At 41.4% G+C, this 20544-nt stretch overlaps 1 protein-coding gene across 3 annotated transcripts in view; it reads right to left on the bottom strand.

The window, feature by feature from the left end:
- The window catches only part of KIF20B (kinesin family member 20B), a 171720-nt gene that overhangs the window by 34861 nt on the left and 116315 nt on the right, over positions 1 to 20544 (bottom strand). For all 3 annotated transcript variants that reach the window (XM_077454201.1, XM_077454199.1, XM_077454200.1), the window contains exons 20-26: positions 10134 to 11253; positions 9072 to 9210; positions 8359 to 8481; positions 7888 to 7948; positions 5848 to 5973; positions 3730 to 3869; positions 1911 to 2066 (exon numbers count right to left, since the gene is read on the bottom strand). In XM_077454201.1, coding sequence (XP_077310327.1) covers positions 1911 to 2066; positions 3730 to 3869; positions 5848 to 5973; positions 7888 to 7948; positions 8359 to 8481; positions 9072 to 9210; positions 10134 to 11253 — 1865 coding nt within the window. The remainder of the gene's footprint in view (positions 1 to 1910; positions 2067 to 3729; positions 3870 to 5847; positions 5974 to 7887; positions 7949 to 8358; positions 8482 to 9071; positions 9211 to 10133; positions 11254 to 20544) is intronic.

Here is a 20544-nt window from a genome sequence, read left to right as displayed (position 1 = left end):
CAGAACAGGAAGTGAGAGAAAAACCTCTCAGAACAGGACCCTGATGGCAGTAAAATGTAGCACAAATGTACAAATTTTGGCAAACCCACAGCAGCCAGACATTTTTGAGTAAATGCCAGTGGGTTAATTCGGAGAACAGAGATAAAGCTTGACCTCTGGGGTTTCATCTGCTTCCACAAGACAAATAAGACTGTGAGGAGGTCAAAGCTAAGAGGTCTATCTAATGTGATAATCTCCCCCATTGGAGTCTCAATATACAACATGCCAGGGGCTAGATTTACCCAGAACACCCCCCCCCCCCCCCCTAATCTTCTCATTGTTAAGCGAAAAGCGATTGTATACATTTCCTATAGAAAATCATTGACTAAAAACCAATGACCTTCCAATTGAAATTCCACCTCCATCTCAAATTATATACCCTGCAACATATTGGACTAGGCCTCCCTCTTTCCTTCACATACTGCCAGGCATAAAACTGACGGCTAACCCACATAATGTTCAATGTTTAATACTCAATAATGGACCCCAGCTTAACCCCACGCTGTACTGTTAAAGGGACTATTAACCTGTACTGTTTTAATGGTGAAATATTACAGACGTTCTTAAAGTAGAAAAACATGTCAGAAGGTCATTTACCCAACTGGCATCCAACTACAGCATCTTAGCTTTGAAAAATCATGATGCAAAAACAAACAAAAGCATACTTTTTGAACAGTAGGTGAAATAGGCTTTGCTTTATTAACACTGTGCTTAGTGCTAACGAGGTGCATGGTTCATTAAAAGTGCCATCAGATTACAAATGCCAAACATTACATAATCCAGGTACCTCTGATTACTAAAGCCGCGCTACTGTCATTGCTTATTATGACCAGTTTTCATATGATAATGGCACATGAGAAAAAAATAAGAATGACAGATGGTGGTCCTGTGATATTGAAGATGTGCACCTCACACCAGAATCCTCAAGCCGTGCGTCACACTCCCCTTAGAGGTTTTCACTCACCAGAAAGATGAACGCATCAAGCCTTGATATGTTAACCACAGCTGTCATCATGGAGGGAGTCAGAGCTGTACTGGATCTCCCATAGGTACTGGGACAGAAAAAAAAAGGCTCAAAATAGAGCAATTCTGTTTTCTCTAACCTTTATTAAACTCAAAATGACATGTTCCATAAAATCCGTCAATAAGATGGTTCTTAAATCATCAGTATTAAAAATTCTTCTACACAGTGCAGGAAAACCATGAGACTCAAAAAACTAAAAAAAGACAACACCCACCGCTTACTTCCGGTTGTCTTTTCCTGGAAGTGGAACTCAAATGTCACTTCCGGACGCCGTAAGGTCACAATCTGATGCGTTTCGTCATCGCAACTTCCTCTGAAGGAAGTACCTATGGAAGATGCAGTACAGCTCTGACAACCTCCATGATGTGGATGACAGCCTTGGTTAACATATCAAGGCTTGATGTGTTCATCTTTCTGGTGAGTGAGAACCCCTAAGGGGAGTGTGATGCACGGCCTGAGGCTTCTGGTGTGAGGAGCACATCTTTAAAATCACATTAGGACCACCATCCGTGTCTCCCTGGACTTTTATCACCACCTGTCATTCTTCCTTTTTCTCATGTCTCATTATCATATGAAAGGTGGTCATAATAAGCAATGACAATAGAGCCGCTTTAGTAATCAGAGGTATCTTTTGGAGTACCTGTGGACATTTTACTATATTGTGTGGATTGTGTTTTTATCATTTTGCATTTTAAGCGGCAGCTGACACCTTAAATCGCTGTGAAAGATTGAATCACACTGGTTATTGAATGGTCTATATAAGATTTATTAGCTCCATAGCGCCGAGATAGTGGGAGAGGGCCTAGGTTTTCACTGTATTTTGATATCAAACATTACATGTTCTTACCATTTCACTCTGTTGCTTTACATAACGCTCTCGATCTTCAGCAAATTTTCTCATTTCCTTGTTTCTGTGATTTTCTGACTCTTTAGCCTGGGCAATCAGAGTCTTTTTCTCTTCTAGCCATTTCTTTCTGTCACTGTTGTATTTTTCTTCAAACTCCTACAAGCAAGTAAAAGTAAATCACAGAGACGCACATTTAAACATTTTCAAGTTAAAGCATACCTTTAGGCTTAATAAACTATTACTTACATTGCTTAAAGGGCACTTCCAGACTTTCTATAATGTGTCCCACGAGCTCCAAAACATCAGGCACTCTAGTTCTGAAAACACTGGCCAGCTTATGTGGTTGTAGGCTCTGGCCCAGCTGCTACCACCTCCTTTGGTTCACTATTGGCCCATCACTGTGAACAGCTAAACTAACAAGAAGACCACAGCAGAAGAACAGAGGGTTCGGTTCTCTATAGCTCTCTTTTCGTTGCAGACATCAATCTCATTCACCATTAACAGCCGTGTCATATCAAGAGGATTCCCAGTTTAGACAGAAATACACCATCTGCCTAAAGTCCATATGCACATTGCTAAAAGGGCATACATACTCGTGTGACATCTGGGAATCTTCTCAGACATTATTATAAAGGATTTTTATAGCGCCAATGCATAAATTAAAGTATCCTACAAAACTATAGTTCGGGACAGTATGATTTGTTTCTGTGTTTATGCTCCCGTCACCGATGATGAATCTTCCAACAGATAATTGGAGCAGGGATGTCATCACATAAGATCACATCAAGGCCCTGTAGGCAGGTATAACTTATCACACCGTGTTGTAAGACTGCTATAACAATATGCAGCACTGTATGCAAGCTACAGCTGCGCGGCCTATGGGATATGGTACAGCTGGCTCCCAGGTATTGTAAACAATAAAAAAATCAGTCCTATATAGTTTTATAGGGGAAAAAAATTACAGCCCAAAGACGATATTGCAGTAAAATTAGAACCAGTAATGGTCATAAAAACGCATTCAGTGGCTGCTTTGAGAAAGGGAAGAACTTGTCATTCCCGATTCCTATTAGATCTGTCTGTCTATGGTGACATCAAGTCATTCTTTATCCAAACCAGCAACATGAAGCAGAAGTACTATTGTTGTCCTATTTCGTATCAAGAACTGAACTGCCCAAGTACAGACAGTAGTGTAAAACTACCTAAAATGAGATGTGAACCATTCCACAAGAAGCTTTCTGCCTGTAAATAACTAAAGCTACATAGGTGGATGCTGCATCTGTCCCCCGGTGCTTCTGCACTGAGAACCGAGCGTTCAAACACCGCCGATCACTCGGTTCTGACAGCTCCCTGTGACTGTCTGCAGCTCTCTGCTCTTCTCCCTCCTCACTCATTGGAGCACTGTTGTGGAGAGGCGGCTGGTTCAGGCTCTCAGCGACTCGCTGAGAGGCTGAGACGGGTGTCAGTACAGGCACTTGGATAATCCCGACTCCCATTGTTGCAATGATGTGGTGCCTGGACTGACATCCGTGATGTCAGCAGAGAGGGGAATTCAGCCTACGCTCTGCTTAAAATCGGTCACAAGAGTGCAGTTCGTTTTGCACTCCTGTGATCCGTTTCCACAGGAGAAGTACAGCCAAACAAACTTTGGCTATAGTTCTCTTAAATACAGATAAATGGAAAATCACAGAAAGAAAAAGGGTGGGGTGGGGAAAATTACCCTGAAAACGTGCTGTAACATGCAGAATCCATGATCCTAATTGCAGAATTAGATCAGCACATGATCAATAAAATGTGTCTGACACAACAGTTATCAACTTACATTTAGCTGTTTCTGTAGTTTGGTGACCTCTGTGCTGACAGTCTCTATGTTATTATTAGTCTCACAGCTTATCTTTGTTAGGATTTCTTTACTAGGGATCTTTTCAAGTTCTTTAAACTTTTGTTTCCACAATTCCAATTCTGTAAAAAGAAAACCGTACATCACATATGGAATAAACAGCTAGTATAAAATGCGCACTTGTAAAAGGTGTGGCTGTGTGTTATCTAGTCTCTATATACAAACCTAAAAATGGGAGATTCTGCATTTGGATTGTATTTGAGCACATTAACCACTTCCCGGACAGTCTTTTTCTGACACTTTTTGTTTGCAAGTTTAAATCAGTATTTTTTGCTAGAAAATTACTGGTACATCTAACTCCAAACATTATATATATTTTTTATTTTAGCAGAGACGCTAGAGAATAAAATGGTGGCTGTTAACATTTTTTACGTTACATGGTATTTGCGCAGCGGTTTTGCCAACGCAGTTTTGTAGAAAAAAATTACAATTTAAAAAAAAAAAAAACACAATAATTACCCCAATTGTATAATTTGTAAGATGCTAGGCCGACTAAATGGATACTCAACAAGTCACACTTCAAAATTTCGCACGGCTGTGGAATGGTGTCAAACTACAGTACTCAAACATCTCCATAGACGATGTTTTAAACAACTTTATGGGTTACCTGTTTAGAGTCACAGAGGAGGTCTAGTGATAGTATTATTGCTCTTGTTCCAACATTCGCGGTGATACCTTACATGTGTGGTGCAAATACAATTTGCACTCAAGCATGGAGGGATGGGAGCGCTTCCCTTTATTTTCTTTCTTCTTTTACTTTTTATTTTTACACTGTCCTTTTATTTTATTTTTTGGATCATTTTTATTCCTATTACAAGCAATGTACACAGCCCGTGTAATAGAAATAAGGATGGCAGGACCTCTTTATGGAGAGATCTGGGGTCAAAAATAACACAAATCTCTTCTTTGCCTTCGAAAGCAAAAAGATTAAAAAAAAAAATCTGATTGTTTCTCGAGTGAACTGGAGGAAACGGCAAGCCCTAGAAACACCGGAGAGTGGCAGGATGGGGGAGGGGTGGTTGAGTGGGGGAACATTTTTTTTTTTTTATATGTTATATTGCTATACTTACCTGCTATGTGCAATAGATCCTCTTCTTCTGGTGACCCCCTGTGGCACCTCCTATTTTCAGTGTGCCACCATAGAAGGTCACTTCCTATACATGAGCCTGAGCCACACTGCCTGCATCTATTGATTCACACAGCACAGCCTGGCCTCGGCCCCCTTTCCCATCACAGGATTTGACTAACAGCAGTGGGAGCTACCTCAGGAAAGCCTATAACATTGGGAAGAGCCGCTATAGATGGGCACAACGCTGGATCGAGTGAGGACAATACAGGTACTGTACAAGGGGCAATACATGTACTGGAACATTATTTACCTTAATGCAGGGAAAACATTAATGTAACAAATTGTTTCTTTTTTAGAACCACTTTAAGGATCTTTATGCACAGGAGGTAACTGGGGCCCAGTCTGTAAACCACTTGCACATTCATATCTAGGATATACCCTAATAAGCTGCATTCAGGAATGACTATAACCACGTGGACTTCCAGTAGGGTAACCTCTTTCAATTGTGCCAATTAAGAACACTTGCCCCCTATAGTAAAGAGAGCTGTGTACAAACTGCAGTAGCATGGGGGGGGGGGGCGCGACGACAATGACTGATATATATAGTTGACATTTTGCATTAGTACCACAGTCACTGAGATCTTGGCATCACTGGGCTCCTATATTAATTTCTCCCCAGGGGCACTATATGCCTTGATTTAGTATTGTGTCCCATTTCCCTGAGCTGTATAAATTAGTAATGCAACTACAGGTACTGTAAGTGGTAGCAAATACACACTAATTTACCAACTGTAGCTTTTGCAAAAGGAATGGACTTTTCATTGCAGATACATTGTAATATAACAAATGGTATACAAAAAGCGTCAGCTGATTAGAATGACCCACATTCAGTGTACTGTAAAGCAGTAAAAAAAAACTAAAAAAAAAAAAAACTTCCTTATCAAAATGATTAAGTTTCCAAGACAACATACCTGCAGCAAATTTTTCTATTTCTTCCACTTTGGCCTCCAGTGCCTGCTCTTGTTCTTCCTGAGTCTGTTCCTGCTCTAGGAGTGTAAGCTTCATGTCTTCAATTAGCTTTTCCTTTTCCTTCACATCTGAGACAGACAGAAGAAGCTTCAACTTTTACCCTTCCCATATCTTTGTGCAACAATTAAGTCAACTCTTGTAGTACAGCACACCTTTTCACAGCTAAAGCACTTCAGTAAAATCATTTGACATTCTATCACAGTATCTATAATGTGCAGATTTTTGTAATATACACTAACATAAGAAAAATACATGATCATATTGCAGAACAGAAGTTCATACAAGGGATGCACCACATTCTGGAGCGAGATACAGCATTATATACTGTATAAACACATAAGTACTGTTCTAAATAAATATACGCAAACATTTTAAAATGTATTAAGGTTAGGTTCATTTGAATGGGCTGCTGTGCCTCTTGAAAAACAGGGAAACGGACTGTGCACCTTTTCTGAAAGCACAGCTCACATGTAAACCGCAAGTGCAGTGCAGTTCCCAGTGTGGGAAGCCGCACTGCGGTTTCCAGTGCATGGGGGTGTCAGTAATCCTAATGGAAATGGAAGGAAAAAACACCAACGCAGGAACCTCCTGGCAACAATGGAGATGTGTCCAGAAATCAGATAAACTCCAACTCACTTTCAGGTGCCCCTGATGACGTAATCTGACAAAACACGTGAGCAGGAGCAGCTGACACGCTACTGCGCATTCGTGGTCGAACATCTGCCATTTTGTTTACTGGAGAAAGAACCTGTATTTGTTTCTGATGTTGTTTACATGCCGTCTTGCAAGTTTTACCTATGCAAGTGCAACACTTATAAATAATAACAATATTGAGCCCTTGCTTTACAAATGTCCAGCAATCAGATAAGCGCATATTCTGCTATGAGCTTTTCTAATTGCTGGACACATCCCCATTGCTGCCAGGACATTCCTGTTTGTGTGTTTATTCCTTTCACGAGATGCAGCTTTACTGTCTGATAGAGCGAGTTTTGACCACTCTCAATAGGTTGGGGGGGGGCACTGGCATTCCAGTAAGCCTCTGTTGTGGATCTTTCTTCGGGTGTCACCCTAGCTATTCCTGGATCCCTTTCCAAGCACACAAGAAGTTATTGTTTAGGACTCTTATTGTTATACTTCCTTTGGAGATACACTGACTAATACATGTCATGGTGTATTTTTGGACAGGTTTTTTTCAAAACGTTGCACAAATATCAATCTTTTATGAATTTAGCATAACATATTATGTGAAATTACATTTCAATGTACCTAGAGTTATAGGTACAAGTGTTCAGCAGCTATTATCTGTTGAAATCACTAGTTATCACCTCTTTTTCTATTGATCACGAATAGCGAATCAGAATTCATCAAAAATTTTACCCTGAAAGGCAATGTCAAAATGTGCTAGTATGCATCGCATACTAGCACTTTATGAAAGATTTCCCTTAAAACGAAGCCCTCAAGCAGGGTGCTGTGACTGCTGCAGAGGGTTCCATCTTCACCCAGTCTTCCTTTGGGGTTTGTGGACTCTGGCCTTCTGAATGGCGGAGCCACACGGGAGTCTCAACCATAGCACACAGCTCTAAAGGAACGGCGCGGATATGCCGTTTCTTCAGAACGCTTGGCACTGATGAGATCACCAGCTGCTGCTCGCTAGAATATCACCTAAACTGTGCACACTTAGGAGATACTGTATTTATCTTACCAACAGGTAAAAATTTAAAAAAAACCTGAGTTAGGCTTGGGAGCTACAGTATATAGTGAACACAGGCTCATTTTATTTCCAGGGAAAAAAGGGAAATGTCTCTATGAGGAGCAGTAACTCAATTGTTTCTAAATGAATATATACAGTCTTTTATGCAGTGTTTCGTGCCATTCTTGATGCAGACACAGAGTCCATTTTTAGTGTATAATATTTTATGTTGCTTAATGTAAAGATCACATGCATGTCTTTAGGTGTGTAGATAATAGATGGAACTCATTACCTTGACATGCTTTCTGGTATAGCTGCACCGTGTCTCCATTTTTCTCATTATCACGCTGTTCCTATAAAAAAAAGATATATATGCATATCAGCTATGCCACAGCAACTTTTACGAGAACATAAATCATACACTGATCACTATGTACAAGTTCTTCCATGTCAGAATGATTAACCAGTTTGATTTAGGCAGATGCCCCAGTTAAGAAGCTACCATGTGTAATCTGTAAACAAGAATGAAATGAGAACATTTCAGGAAACATTTAATAATTCAGAACAGTTAGAAGTCCGGGCGTTCATGTGTTTCTAAATGCTTCCAGTACTTTATCAGAGATTTAGACATATAATGTTCTATATTTGAAATATTTTTTAGTTGGGAATCTGTCTTAAAATAATGCTATATTTACAAACATAATTAGCAATTAAGCATCCATCGCCTGCAGCAAGGCTTTGCAGATCCTTAGTATACGATTACCTTACTAAGTTGCTGAATAGTCCTCTGTTTCATTTCTATTTCACTAGACATTTGCTTCTTCTGTTTCTCATAATCATTAATTTTATTGGTTAGGGTCTTCTTCTCTTCACGCATAGCAGAGATCTAAAACAAGTAAACAAAGTTGACTTTAAAAAAAAAAAAAATGCATGCATTCAGCTTTGGAGATGGACGGAAGGTCAGGTCAGCCTGAGCACTCAACCCATAGCCTTGGAATCCAGTGGGGGTTGCAGTGCAGCTTCACCTGTTGTTCTCGGAATGGCTGCACTGCCTGACAGTCAAATAACCAAACTTATGACAAAGCCAAAGATGTGATAAAATATATGATCACTTAAATCTCATCTATTATGAACTATCAGCAAGGCTGTAATTTGACTACAATTAAGATGTTAGATTATCAAGATCATTATCAAGGAAAGCTGATCAGTAATACTATATAGTCAAGGTCCTGACTGGGACTGAATTTTACATCTCGAGAACATTTCATGCTTTCATACTGGACAGGTCCAGACAATCACATCCCAAGCAAGAAAGACTTGAGAAGGGTTTGTAAGGTTATCATCAGAAACAGATCCATATACAATTCAGAATATAGTAAAACAATTTATCATACTACAGATATTGCGAGATTGGCAGAACTCCCTTTTTAGATTAAAAAAAAGGGGGGGGGGGGGGGGAGATATAAAAGCACAAACCTCTCTTTCAACTTGTTGCATTTGCTTTTTAGCATCAGCCAATTTCTCTCTTAGCTCTGAATAGTCCTCTTCCTTTCTCTGAAGCTCGAGTTGTGCTGTTTTTAGTTGACTGGTTTGTTGCAAAAGGTCTTTCTTTAACCTTAATAACGTAATGGGAAAAAAGGTAAAGGACTTTTACATATAAGCCATAAACCAAGTGGAACCTATCTTTACAGAAGCAAAAAAAATAAATAAAAAATAAATAAAAAACCATCACTGTTGCATAAAACTAACATTTATCTCAATACAGTTAGTCCCTTACATATGAACCGTCAAGTTGCTAACTTTCAAATGCATTTGCATATCCAATCGTGTGAGTTAGTTCAAATTTCTGGTGGTTTGTGGTTCTGTGTATTTTACTGTATACAGCTCTGTATCTATATTTCAACCAATTTTGCCATGTATTATTTGTGTGAAATGTGTTATAAACCTATTTCTAGTAATTTATTGGGCTGATTGTGTTGGTTGGATACCTAGGCTAACTTTATTGGACTTACAAATTGAGCAAACGTGCTCTCAGAACGGAACTCGTTTGTATGTAGGGGACTGCAAGACCCCTTTCACAATGGGGCCACATTTTAGTGGTGCTTTAGCGCTGTTTAAGCAGCGCTTTTTGGCCGATAGAGAGGCGCTTTTAACCCCCACTAGCAGCTGAACCTCTCGTGTTGTGGCAATTCCAAACAGCTTTGGAAGCACTGCCCATTCATTTCAATGGGCAGGGGCATTTTAGGAGCGCTGTATACAGCTCTCCCAAACCACCCCAAAGATGCTGCTTGCGGGACTTTCCTAACTTCCCGCAAGCGCACCACCCCAGTGTGAAAGCACTCGGTCTTTCACATTTGCGCGGCAGTTTTCAGGCCCTAAAAGCTATTTATCAGTTTAATGACTAAAGTACATCAGGCTAAGAAAACTGAAACATTTACAATTAAAAGGTACATTTTTCGTACTCAAATTTCTGCCCTCAAGCAGAAGATCTAGACTATTCCCAATACACTGACACCATTTAGCGCACATTAAACTTACAGCTCATTTTCTTTTGTTGCTTCTGCCATTTGCTTTTCTTGATCGTTTTTGGCATTCTGAGCACCTGAAAGCTCTTCCACCATCTGTTTAATCTTCAGTTCTAATTCATCCTTTTCAACAGCTAATTTCTGGTGGTTATTTTCACAATTCGCATGTTCTGCTTGGATATCTGCCAACTGTTTTTCCAGCGACAGGAATGCAACGGATTTTTCCTTGGTCTGGTTTTCCAAGCTGCTAAGATTTTTACATTTTTCTTTGTAAGAGTCCTCAAGTAGCCTCAGATCTTTTATCTGTTGCCTATTCAACATTGCCTCATTTTTGTAATCCATTTCTTGCTTTTGAAGTCTCTCCAACTCATTAGAAGCTTCTAACAACTGCTTTTGCAGCTCAGTAATAAGTTGGTCATTCTCCCTTAGAATAGAGCCTTGAGAAAGAGCCTCCTGGAGATGGACTTGTAAGGTGTCTTTTGCCTTCTGAAGTTCAGTCATTTCGTTCTTTAGGTCTTCCAGCTCTTTTTTGAGATGTTGGATTTGTTTGTTCTTTTTGGCAGATTCCTGAAGAACTTCTTGGCACTTCCTCCATAACCCTTCTATAGCGTTGTAGAATGTACTCTCTCTTCCTGATCCCATTTTCTCCACTAGACTGTCACTTCCACCAAATGTTAGGCATTTTTGTAATGAGTTCTGAACTGAATCACTTAGATTAAGACATTCTGCCTCAGCGTCTGGCTTGGTCTCATTTTTATTAAAATCATCCAGCTTACTCTGAATAGTTTTAATTTGGGCAACCTTACTGGCAGTACTTTCTTTGTTATGATCTATTTGCTGCTTTAACATCTCAACAGTCCCTTGCAGAGTGGAAGCACAACGTTTTTCTGCCTGCAGCTCACAAGCCATGCTTTTATTTTTTGAGTCCAAATCAGTAATGTGTTCTTCACAACTAGCTAGTTTTGCTTTTAATTCATTAATAGTCTGATTTAGGTGGACTACTTGAACTCTGTAGTGTTCATTTTCAGCCCTAACCTCCTCTAATTTGTGTGTGTCCATGTTCTCCATGTTCCCTAGGGAGTCTTTTTGCTTGTAATTGCTTTCCATGCTAGCATCATTACTTTCCAGAAGTCCTAAAAAATACAAATTAAAGCTTGATTAAGTAAGCACAAAACAAGTTTTCAGAAGCCACAGACTAAAAAAAATATGCCCCCAATAAGATAAGATCATGCAATCAAAAAATAAATAAAAAATAAAAAAATTGATGGTAAATATAAAAAAAAATGTTTTTACAGTGTACTGCAAAATACTTTCCTTGGAGTCCATTGAGGGACACAAAGCCTTTAACCTTCAAGATATAATGCCAACTACAGTACAGGGAGATTGTACACTGAAAAACAAAAACTATAGGCCAGCCAATTCCTCCCACTACCACATTGTCTCAGTTTTGTAGCAAATCAGTACCAAGATGGAGATCATAAACACAGAGGGGTCAGAGCCGTGTCTCTCAATGGACTTCGAGAAAAGGATTTTGGACTGAATACAAAAATCCTATTTTCTCTCTCCTACATTGAAAGTGGCTGTAAAAGCACAAGGTATTTTACCTTAAAGCAACTGTATGCATAAAGGGTAAAAAATCTATGTGCAGCAGCCTCTACACCCCCTAATACTTACCTGAGCCCCCTCTCAATCCATCAATGTCCAAGAGAACCTTGCCTCTTTGGGGACTTCTCAATCGCAGCCAGCCAATCGTGAGACGGAGGGGCGGGGCCGAGCCTCAGCCCATGTGTGAATGGGTGCCCCATAGCAAGCTGCTTGCTGTGGGGGCACCAGACAGGAGGAAGGGGCCAGCAGCACCAGCGTGGGATCCAAGAAGAAACGGATCCGGGCTGCTCTGTGCACAAAACACTGCACAGTAGTTTGGCACATTAACATATAAACATGTTTATGTTAAACATGTAAGCATAACATGTATAAACATGTTATACTTACCTGTTCTGTGCCAAATCACTGCACAGAGCAGGTTAGTATAACATGTTTTTTTTTTTAACCACTTGCCGACTAGCCGTCATTATACTGTGGCAGGTTGGCACATTCAGCCAAACCGTCTTAGCTGTCCCTTTAAGCGGGATAGCAGACACGCATGCCCGCTGCACTGCGGGGATGCCGATGCACGTGGCCAGTGATGACGGGCAGGCACGGGAGCCAGAACAGGGATGTGTGTGTGTGTGTGTGTGTGTGTGTGTGTGTGTGTGTGTACACACACACACCCCTGTTCTGACAGGGAAGGAGAGACAGATCGTGAGTTCCTACTAGCTAGGAACGAGCCGTCATCTCCTCTAGTCAGTCCCATCCCTCTAGAGCAGGGAATCTCAAACTACGGCCCTCCAGCTGTTGCTGAACTACGCATCCCATGAGGCATTGTAAAACTAAGACTAGGCATGATGGGAATTGTAGTTCCTGAACAACTGGAGGGCCATAGTTTGAAGACCCATGCCCTAGAGTTAGAACACACTGATGGAACACAGTTAACCCCTTACCTGCCAGTGACATTTACACAGTAATCAGTGCATTTTTATAGCACCGATGGCTGTAGAATTGTTAATGGTCCCAAAAATGTGTCAAAAGTGTCCGATCTGTCCGCCATGTCGCAGTTCTGATTTAAAAAAAAAAAAAGCTGATCACAACCATTACTAGTAAAAAAAAAAAATATATAAAAAAATGTCATAAATCTTCCCCCTATATTGTAGACGCTATAACTTTTGCGCAACTCAATCAATATACACATATTGCGATTTTTATTATCAAAAATATGTTGAAGAATACATATTGGCCTTAACTGAGGAAAAGATTTGCCTTTAAAAAACAATTGTCGCTCTTTTTTTGTTTATAGCACAAAAATAAAAACTGCAGAGATAATTAAATACCACCAAAAGAAAGCTCTAATTGTAGGGCAGAAACTCGTCAATTTTGTTTGGGTACAGCATCACACGACCGCGCAATTGTCAGTTAAAGCGACACAGTGCCGTATCGCAAAAAATGGCCTGGTCATTGAGCAGCCAAATCTCCCGGGGCTTAAGTGGTTAAATAAAAGCCGTCCAACAGGGGGCAGGCAACACAGTAAATCACTGAAAGGCTCAAGAAATAACCACCAAAAAAAAAAAAAAACTATTGGGAACTGCCTGCAGCTAAAATACCGCCCAAAGGACTATTCACCCGAAGCGGGCATGAGATGAGGCCAAAGTGTCCACCTGGTGAAACTTAGCTAATGTGTGAAGAAAAGACCAGTTGGCAAACTTGCATATCTGGGAAACTGTTTCTTGAGCTGTGCATTTGTATTAAGCCCTCTTTACTCCGATATCCCTAAAATCTAGTGAACATCTGGTGTTCATATACATAATTAGCATATACCTTAATGTTATATTTAGGGCATTTACACCAGTTACTTATAAACAAAAAAGTCATGAAAAATCTTCCACTGCTGTAAGTATATTAATTTCTCCTGCAATGCAACACCCAGACTGGGAGACGGGCAGCACTAGAAGCCAATTGGGTGCTGCTAGATAAGCATTTTCAATTCTCCTCCACTACTCTATAAAAAAAAGCTGGGGATAGTGTTGCTGACCAAGAATGACCTGTATTAAAAACCAAGCTACAGAGAATTACAAAGACAGTAAGAAGATGGGTAAGACAGTATAGTTTGTTGTACCAATAGAGTGTTGTACCGTCTTAGCACTTGACATAAGCAGATGTTTGAATCTACGGTGATGCCATTTATTGGCAAATAGATTGCAGTGGGCTAAATAAACAAACGTAACCATTTCAGCCCCGGAAGATTTGGCTGCTCAATGACTAGGCCATTTTTTGCGATATGGCACTGTGTCGCTTTAACTGACTCTGTACCAAGACAAACATTTTTTTCCCACAAATAAAGCTTTCTTTTGGTGCTATTTGATCACCTCTGTGGTTTTTATTTTTTGCACTATAAACAAAAGAAGAGCGACAATTCTGGAAAAAAAACAATATATCTTTTACTTTTTGCTATAATAGCCCACATTTTTTTTTTATCCCAAAAATTTTTTTGCTCAGTTTAGGGCAATATGTATTCCTCTACATATTTTTGGTAAAAACCGCAATAAGCGTATATTAATTGGTTTGCATTAAAGTTAAAGCGACTACAAAATAAGGGAAAGATTTATGGCATTTTTATTATTTTATTTTTTTTGTACTAGTAATGGCGGCGATATGCGATTATTATTGAGACTGCGATATTGCGGTGGACAGACCGGACATTCTTGACACATTTTTGGACCATTGACAATTATACAGCGATCAGTGCTATAAAAATGCACTGATTACTGTATAAATGTCATTGGCAGGGAATGGGTTAACACTAGGGGGCGATCAAAGGGTTAACTGTGTGTTCCCACTGTAGGGTGGAATGGGGCTGTCTGGGAGGGAGAGGGAGAGAGAGGAGGAGATGTTCATACATAGTATGAACACATGATCTGTCTCTACTCCCCTAAAAGAACCGGGATCTGTGTTTACACATACAGATCCTGGTTCTCGCTCTGTCACGAGCGATCGCGGGAGCACTCGCATAGGCTCCTGGCACACGCTGTGGGCGTGTGGGCCCCTAGGGGCTAAGGCCCCTTTAACACAGGACGGATCAGTGATGATCCGCTTGCTCAGCGGGGATCGCTCCGTTGTCCCCGCTGAGCCGACGACCGCCCTGTCAGCTCTCTATGGGGGATCGGATGAACACGGACTGTCTGTCCGTGTTCATCCGATCTGCAGACGGAAAGAAAAATGGGATTTTCCTCCGTCTGCAGAATCGGACAATAGCGGAGGTGGACGATATCCCATAGGAATGCATGTATGTCCATATTTCATCCGCAAACGGATGGATGAAATACGGACATAATGTCCGCATGTGAGAAAGGGGCCTAAGAGGCGAAGCGATGTAAGGGGAACGTCGTTTCGCCCAGCCGTGCCATTCTGCTGCAGTAAAACTGCGGCAGCTGGTCAGCAAGCGGTTAAAGTCCAAGTTTTCGAAAGCATGCAGCTCATAATGGCTGAAGAGGAGGCCTGCATGCTTTGAAAAGTGTGCATCACAATCTATCTAGTTAGCCAATAAAAAGGTATCAACCTAGATACAAATTGTTTAACAAGCACATTTTTATACATTAATTTGAATTGTGTAAACTGCTTGCTTGGGGTTCAGATATAAAAAGATTTCACCTTTCTTCATGCAGATCACATAATATCTTTGGTTCAGCTATGTCTGGACAGTGTAATCTGTCAGGGTAAGTAGTATGTTTCTTCTTGACAGATAACTATACAGTGACACTTTAATCACAGGATATGATGCAGTCCTCTGATTCTCCCCCCCTACATTCAAGGCCAGCATTCACCTGTCACAAGACCAATTTAAACTCCGTTAACAAGCCTGGAAAATACATTATGGCCTGAAATACTGCTATGCCTTTCAGGAAACTAATAGGATGAATAAGCTGGGGCAAAGGAGTAAAGTCTGTGTGCTAGACCTCCAACTACACATCTGACTGAAAGAGGACATTTCAGCCTTGCCTTAAAAAAATAAAAATAAACACATGGCTGCATATCTTATACAGCATTAGGTTTATGATGCACACAAAGCCACTGGAGACAAAATTGGATAAAAGACCATAAATCTTTCAACTTAATACATGGCAACTGTCTGAACACACAAGCTTGGGCTAGATAGAAACATGATCAGCAGCACATCAACACTTTATTTTAAATGTGAAAATTAGTGATATAAGAAATATAAATTAAATGATTTCAAATGTGTACAAGACAGACACAAATATATATACTGCAAAAACAGCAAACAAAATGTATATCCATTTTTGCAGTCAAATTTGATAAAATACCAAATGTTTCCCAGGAACTGTCATGGCTGACAGCAAGGTTTTTCTGAACAATGTTACAGTGAGCCTGTCCCAGGTCTGTCCTCGTTAACATACAATGCAAGAAGCCATCACCTTAGTTAGGACAGAGTGTTCAAATCTAGTTACCAAATTTGAGGAGCACGATGTGGTCATGAGACTCGGGTGATCACGGATCCGAGTAAGCAGTTGATCCCTGCCCCTTACCACGTGATCGGCTGTTAGCCAATGACAGGTGATCGCGTGTGTAAACAAAAGCTCAGTAATCATCTTTTTTCTCCTCACGCTGACAGCACGAGGAGAAAAAAAAAAGCCGATCCCTGGCTTATGTTCAAGGGACATTGTTCCTGAAGAGGAAGGAGGCACATCTGCCTCCTCTGCCAATCAGTACTCCCTACCAGTGCCCATCACTGCCACCTCTCAGTGCAGCCAATCGGTCCCCATCAGTGCAGCCACATCAGCGTACATTAATGAAGGAGAAAAATTACCCGTTTGCAAAATTTTATATCAAAATATATATGAGACAGCGCTGAAAGCTGAAAATGGGTCTGGACAGGAGGGGGGTTTAAGTGCCCAGTAAGCAAGTTGTTAAATTGGTTCTAAAGTCAAAATGTTTACCTTAATGCGTTCCCTACCTGTTCAGCCCCCCTAAACAGTCACCTGTGCGCTTTCACTGATCCAGCGCCATCCCTGGAGGCACAGGCAGGCACGGGAGCCATGGAAACAGGATGCTGTCAAATTCTGCAAAGTGCGAGGAGAGCGCTGCTGAGGGGGCACTCGGAGGAACGGAGAGTGCTGGCAGGGGACCCCAGATGAGAAGTTAAGAGACCACTCTGTGCAATATCATTGCACAGAGCAGGCAAATGTAACTTCTATTTTAAGAGAAAATCATTTTTCTGCTTCTACAGCATTAAGGAGGAGAGGAAATTATGCGAAACGTAAATGTATTTTATTGGGCTTTTATGTGATAAACCAACACAAAGTGGCACACAATTATGAAGTGGAAGGAAAATGATAAATGGTTTTTAACATTTTTTACAAATAAATATCTGAAAAGTGTGGCATGCATTTGTATTCAGCCCCCTTTACTCTGATACCCCTAACTAAAATAAAAATTACGTTTTTGGTTGTAACATGACAAAATGGGTATGAATACTTTTTCAAGGAACTGGGCTTGTACAAAAAGAAACCAGCACGACTTCATTCTCCAGGTTTGTGGTCAGGTGGCATCTATATTTTTGAAGGACCATGTGACAATCCCTTAGTAAGCACCTGTGATTTAATCGACCAACACAGTTAGGTCAGGGGGACTTGACCACACATCTCTACATTCAATTGATCACTTAGAATAGATATCTACTGCTGTTTACTGTAGATCTTATGTTTCTGGGTGAACTCTGCTCTCCTCTTCAGCACAACTCTCTAGTTTTCAAAAGGAAATACTTAAATCACAGAGACTCCATTAGCAAAACCATCGTTTTTAACCACTTGCTGTCCGGGCCATAGCCGAAAGACTGCTACAACACGGTCGGGTTTTCTGGGAGGGCGTCCATGGACTTCTTCCCAGAATCTTGCTATCCTGCAAACATCCGCTGGTGATCGCTGGGTCCGGAAGACCGGTGCATCATGGTAAATGGCCGCGGCGGCTGTTTACTACGTGGTAGCTCCGTCACCCCTCCCCTCTCTTTACTGCTCGGTACAGTGCGAGGGGAGAGATTGCAGCAGCGCTGTGGGCTGGATGTGTAGTGCCCACAGCGCTGCTCTGTGACAATATTCTGCCCACTAACCCGCAAAAATAATGAAAGCAAGTTACAACAGATTACCATGGTTATTAAAGAGGAAGTAAACCCTAATGGGTTTACTTCCTTTTTGATTCCCTGCAAAGGTAAAGCATAATGGACTACTATGCATTGCATAGTAGTCCATTATGTGTCACTTACCTGACACAGGAGCCAGTGAAGTCACCGCTGTCCCCTGTAGTCCGGAGCATCCATCTTCTCGGTGGGTCTCGCTGCTCCGCCGCTGTCAATCGACGAAGCCGCGATGACGTCACTCCAGCGCATGGGAGCGGCCACTCGTGGCATATCACAGTTGACAGCGGCATGCTCAGTGCGCCACTGTCTACGGCGTATGCGCCGTAGACAGAGGTGCCTGTATTTTGGCAAATATCTCCTAAACCGTGTAGGTTTAGGAGGTATTTCTTGGACCTACAGGTAAGCCTTAATCTAGGCTTACCTGTAGGTCAAAGTGGTTTGTAACGGTTTACAACCACTTTAAAGGCAAGCAACTCAATATAAAAACAAAAACCAAAAAAAAAAAAAAAAAACTGATTATTATGATAACCAATATGATCCGTTTCTCTCTGGAAAGGCATCACCTAAAGCAAATCTTCAAGCATTCCATTGACTTGGCTTCTCTGCATCCTGTCCATTCTCCTCTGCACATATAACAGGGTTTTTTTTTTTTTTTCTTTTACTTCTTTGTCACTTACCTAGCCAAATTCCACCCAGTGCCCCCAGCGTCTTCTTGGATATGTGATGTACAAATCCCAGAAGGCACGGGAGCCCAGCACCTAGAGCTGCATGATTAATCGATAAAAAAAATGCGATCTGGATTCACCCCCTCTTACGATCTCTTCCACTGAGAGTAGGCAATTCTTTCATATAAACAAGTGGAGAGATTATCTGCTCACTCAGCTATCAAACTAAAGCATCCCTGGCAATCTGCCAAGTGTAGAACTTGAAACATTGTAACCAACTTACTTCTTAGATCAAAGGGAAAGAACTTCTTGTGTAAACAAATAATCTGGGCAGTCTGCCAAGCTTTCAACCTTGTAAATGCAGGAAGTTTAACCACTTAAAGCGGGAGTCCACCGGGACTCCGCGTTTTTTTTTTTTTTTTTTAAAGCCAGCAGCTACAAATACTGCAGCTGCTGACTTTTAAAATAGTGACACTTACCTGTCCAGCACGCCCGTGATGTCGGCACCCGAAGCCGATCGCTAGGTCGTCTGTCGGGTCCTGCCGCCGCCATCTTGGGTATGGGAATCAGGAAATAGAGCCTTTCGGCTTCATTTCCCGGTTACCTACTGCGCGTGCGCGAGCCGCACGGCGCAATCCGGACGGTCCCCGCTGCCTCTGGGAACTGTGTGTTTCCCAGCAGGCAGCGGGGCACTTGCGCAAAGGGGCGGGCAGTTGCGGAAAGGGGCGTAATCTACGCCCCTTTCCGCAGACAGCTATCCCGGAAGTGGGTGCAGTTACCTGGATTATCCAGGTAACTGCACCCCCCTCCCCCCTGAAAGGTGCCAATTGTGGCGCCGGAGGGGGGGGGGATTCCGATGAGCGGAGGTCCATTTTAGGGTGGACCTCCGCTTTAAAGTCTAAATCTTTTTCTTACACTTCTTTCAGTTTCTTGCTAGAAAATTACTTGAAACCCCCAAACATTTTAATATTTATATATTTTTGGGAAAAATACAATTCACTAAATAAAAAAAATTAAAAAAAACAGTAACGTTAGCACAATTTTTTTGATGATATGCTGCGAGAATCGTGATCTATCTTCTAAGCAAAAAAATCCTGATTCTAATTTTAGCCAGAATCGTGCAGCTCTACCAGCACCTCACCGTATTCACGAACTCAGGGGGACAGACCTAGCAGTGCATCATTGGTAGTCTGCGGCAGAACCCCCAGGGGCCAGAGCAGCCTCCCAATGACATCACAGATGAACATGGTAGCAAGGGACCAGGTGGCCGCTGCTAAAAAGGCTCTCAGCAGGACATTGCTGGATCCTATGTGTGGGTAAGAGTGCCCAGGTTAGTATCAGGTATGCGGGGGGGGGGGACGAAGTAAAATACTCTTTACTCTGTCGTGTCACGGGGATGTGTGGGGGGGGGGGGGGGGGGGGGGGTGGACGGGAAGCCCTTATGGTAACCATATTCTGTTATTTAGGATGACTCTCCCCGCTGTGTTGGGGGTGAGCCCATTATGGCATTGTTATACTGTATAAGATATGTGTGGTTGCACCCACTACCAATTTTTTTGTAACCTTTTTATATGATTAATAAACCTGCGTTTGGATAAAAAAAAAAAATACTCTTTACTCTGGCCATAAATGTCACCTAGTTTTCAAGCAGTTAAACCTTTCCTACAGAGCGGTTTACGTTTCTAAAATGTTGGAAAATCCCTTGGCAGTGCTTCCTTATCATATAGAAAAGGGTGAATGATCAGTGAAAGTAATGAACTGGTTAGTGGCAGATGAAGATCACAAAGGATTACAGAACTCATTGATTATGAGGCGTGCGCACAGCAGGGAGTTCCAGTACTTGAAGAGCGTGCACACAGTCATCCTCTGAACATCAGAGACCACAAACAATAACTTTTCAGTAGAATTAAATCAAGACATGTTCAGGAAGTGGTTAAACAAAAAACTTTTTTTTAAGAGGAACATGGAGGTTGCTTACCAACAATTTTAGTTGTCAAATAAAGTGAAGACACGTG

This window comes from Lithobates pipiens, unplaced genomic scaffold (genome assembly GCF_037356315.1).
Source record: "Lithobates pipiens isolate NorthernLeopardFrog02 unplaced genomic scaffold, aLitPip1_a1.2 Scaffold_25, whole genome shotgun sequence".
Classification (NCBI taxonomy): domain Eukaryota; kingdom Metazoa; phylum Chordata; class Amphibia; order Anura; family Ranidae; genus Lithobates; species Lithobates pipiens.
This window is presented reverse-complemented; position numbering and strand designations above follow the sequence as displayed.